The sequence below is a fragment of the Gekko japonicus genome, unplaced genomic scaffold (assembly GCF_001447785.1).
Source record: "Gekko japonicus isolate JY-2015 unplaced genomic scaffold, Gekko_japonicus_V1.1 scaffold144, whole genome shotgun sequence".
NCBI lineage: Eukaryota > Metazoa > Chordata > Lepidosauria > Squamata > Gekkonidae > Gekko > Gekko japonicus.
The window spans coordinates 360,740-364,488 of NW_015162478.1; the positions used below are offsets into that span (position 1 = coordinate 360,740).

The following is a 3,749-nucleotide window of genomic DNA, read 5'->3' on the forward strand; positions in this document are numbered from 1 at the left end:
CAACAAAGTTTTATTCACGGTATAAGCTTTCCTGTGCAAGCACACTTCCTCAGATATCTGATATCAGGTATATGAGGAATTTATTTATTTATTTATTTATTTATTTATTTAAGGCATTTTTACCCCGCCCTCCCCGCAAGCGGGCTCAGGGCGGCTTACAGGGGCTCAAGCCCAGTATAAAACCCAATAAAACAATAAAATCGCAACTGTAACAATAACAATAAATAACAATAAAGTGCTTCATTTAACAGATGGTCTTGCGTAGTATGCTTGCACCCGAAAGCATATACCGTGGATAAAACTTTGTTAGTCTTCAAGGTGCCACTGGACTCAGACTTTGTTCTGCCGCTTCAGACCAACACAGCTACGCCACCTGAATCTATTGCAGAATAAATTATGCAAAAGGAGTGAAATATGCAAATACTGCATTTACCCCAAAGGAAATCTAGTTATTTTTTCCCCCAGTTGTGCCATTAAGAAAAAAGTGAGTCGTCTTCCATTCACGTACAACTTACAAGTATGTCCAGCAATACAAATCTTTTTGTACACAATATTTTTGGGGGGAGGGGTGTCATCTTACAGCCAGGGTGGCCTTCGTGATTCTAGAGCCCCAGAATCAGTCAGGCAGGGTAGAGCAAACCAATGGCAGTTGGAGAGCTCCCAACTGCCCAACAGTTAATCACACACACACACACGTCCCATGCCACCTGACTCTCCGGCAGGGTGAGGAATCAGTTTAGGGGGGGGAGCTCCCAAGTTCTAGTGGGGGCCCAGGGCAGTAGCTCTAGATGTGCTGTTGCCAAGACCAAACTTGTTTAGAACCAGAGTCATCTTTTGGAGTAAACAGATTTGCAGATGAAGGATGTCAGACCAAGCTTTCCAAGTGCCAGAGTTCAATTTGTTTTCAGTACACTTGACACACAGCCCCAGGTGCTGTGAATCAACAATGCCTTTAACGAAAGAATAGGGTTTTTAGCACTGAAGGTAAACTGAATTCAGAAGGCCCTCGGCAGCAATTTGAAGAGACATTGTTCAGGTTTCAGAGGTATCCCTTCCCACACACTCCCAACCCTCCCTTTGCTTGTTATCTCTGCGTGCTGACCCGTTTCATTACCATTAGCCATCACCCTTCACCAGCAATACTCCCTTCTAAGCTGTGGAGTCTTGTGAGCAAAACCTCTACTTTCTGAGCTACTGGCATTAAAGTTGTGAGTGAGCGATTTGGCTGCTGCATAAATCAGTGTGCTCTGGAGCCATCCTTCCTGAGCTCAGACAAAAATGTGTGAGCCAGAGGCTAAAAAACTGTGAGCTAGCTCACACTAACTCAGCTTGGAGGGAACACTGTTCACCGGGGCTTTTTTCCTGGGGGAATGTGCTGGAATGGAATTCCAGAACCTCTTCAACAAAATTCTTTTTAAAATGTTTAAAAGTTCGTGAGTTTTCAGTATACAGATTGACAACTTCATTTCCCTCTTGAGAGTTCCAGCCCCCCTTTTTCAAAAAAAAAAAGCCCTGCCCTTCTCCATTGTCTGTAAATACTTATGTCTTGGTCTCCTAAGGTAGCATCTCAGGTGGCTTCTCTTACATGCTCCATCAGAAGCACCTCAGAATGCTTTTAAGCTACTTCTGGGCCAGCTGTGCACAGCTGCTTAACCAGCACCAGTGATGGGGAATGGATGGCTTACATGATCACGATCAACACAAAGGGCTGTCCAGATAAGTCCACTTTTCCTGTACAATTTGTTTTCCGAGTGTTGAGTTTCTCCACACCTTTGCATGCTCTTCTGTTTCTTCCTCCTGGTAACCCTTTCTCATTCCAGTTCCTGTTCACACGTTAGTTGTCGAGTGAGTGGTGGAAAAGTTCTCCATGCGAATCCTCACCAGCTTCTGTGCAGGTGCTGGCGGAAGGAGGAGCTTGCATGAAAAGACTTGCCGGCAGGCTTTACGGAAATTCTCAGACAAGAAAGCATAGATGATAGGGTTGATGCAAGAGTTCCCATAGGCTAAGCAGTGGGAGATTATTCGAAAGGTGAAGGAGATATTGTTCAATGGGAAATGCCCGAACTCTGCCCACATGGTGATGATGTGGTGTGGTAGCCAGGAGATCAGGAACACAGCAACCACAAGTAGCACAGTTTGTGCAGTCTGGAGAGAAATATTCACACAAAGATGTTAAAATGGTTTGTCCAAAATGTGGAGTCATTGACTATTACATAAGGCTGGCACCAAATTGAACTGGAAATGGAGTTTGGCCCCAAAACTGGAGCTCCGCTATTATAGAATAGTGCTTAAAAAGTGTAGGAAAACTTTATAGGAACCTATATGGCTTGTACCTGTCACAGGGCACTAACAGGGCTATGTCAATTTTAAACATAGTTCTCAAACATGCTTATTTCATTGGCAGTCACACTGCATTTTGGGTTTTCTAGTCTTTTTGAAGGTTTGAGTCCAATTTGCTTTTCTGCTGATGAAAAAGGGAAGAAGGGTCCCCTTTATCCACTAAACAAGGCTATGCTGGAGTTCATTTCATGGGACCTGAATGGACAAAAGCTGGGTGAGTTAGGGAGTTAAGGAGTGGAACTAGATGTCACTGAGAAAAGGCTATCTGGATCCAATCCATACAAATAATGGAAGGGAAACATATTTTATGTTTATAGTTTCTGAAAACTATAGATATCTTCTATAGTCCCCTCTCTCCCACTCATTCCTTATCACCATCTGTACTGTAAATAATTTATTAGGCAAGGATTGGCAGCCCCCCCCCCCTTCCCGGAAGCAAGGAATTTTTTTTAATGGCTGTTAGGAAATTCCAGAAGTTACATCACAGCTCTCAAGGAGCTGCCAAAAAAATCCAAAAGTATTCTCTGTCCTCTCTAGGAATAGCCAGTGATTCCTAATAAGGCATGATGTCATTTCTGAGTGGCCGATCACGCCCCCCCCCCCAATATCCCTGCCCCCTGCCTTCTGCTAGTTGCCAGGCTGCAGCGGATATGTATAGTCTCTTAAATATGTAATTATTTGGATTGTCTGTGTTCCAAGCACTTTGTAAGCAATCACTAGTCTTGCTTAGATGTATATTTCATTTTTATCCTGTCTTTGATTTATTAATTCAACAAACAGCTAAGCTGCATATAATAAACACTCTATACAAAATGGGTTGGATTGAATGCCTCCTTCCTCTACCTTGGATCCAATGATTTCATTCCTCTGGGGGTCAAAACAGACAATATGGGCATCCTCGGGGATAACCCGCCATTTTGAAGCAGTAAGTTCCCCCTGGGGAACTCCTTTTAACTCTGTTGCAGGGCCCAGTTCTAGATCCTTCCCCGTTGTCATTTTTCTGACCTGAAACAGCAATGGGGGGCATTATTTGCCTCTCCAACTCCCCCCATGCAACAGTGGTCTCAACCAGAATTGTCTTCCTCTCTGCCCTGCACCCTGGCGCTGCTCTGTCTCTCTAACTCTTTTGGTGCCCCTCTACTCTGGCGCCCTAGGTGATAACCCAAACCCAGATTTACCTAGCGGACAGACCAGCCCTGATATTCTGGATGCAGGCCTCATCCAAAGTGAAATGTATACTAAACTCCTACCATCAAATAAGCTGTTTTCAGTGCAGACATAAATGATGGCTAACAATGCCATTAAAATAAAATTAGCTTTGTTTTATCTTTCCTTCCATAGTTTCAGGGCAGCCGTAAATTTCTGGTAGAGGAGTATGAACTCTGTTGTGTGGGCAGTTGGCTTGCAAG

General features: G+C 44.0%; 1 protein-coding gene across 1 annotated transcript in view; it reads right to left on the minus strand.

Moving 5' to 3' along the window:
- Positions 1–1,827: 1,827 nt before the first annotated feature.
- The window catches only part of LOC107105775 (galanin receptor type 1-like), a 34,994-nt gene continuing 33,072 nt past the window's right edge, over positions 1,828–3,749 (minus strand). Inside the window, exon 3 of the mRNA XM_015405799.1 lies at positions 1,828–2,145. Within this exon, the coding sequence (XP_015261285.1) occupies positions 1,828–2,145 (318 nt within the window). The remainder of the gene's footprint in view (positions 2,146–3,749) is intronic.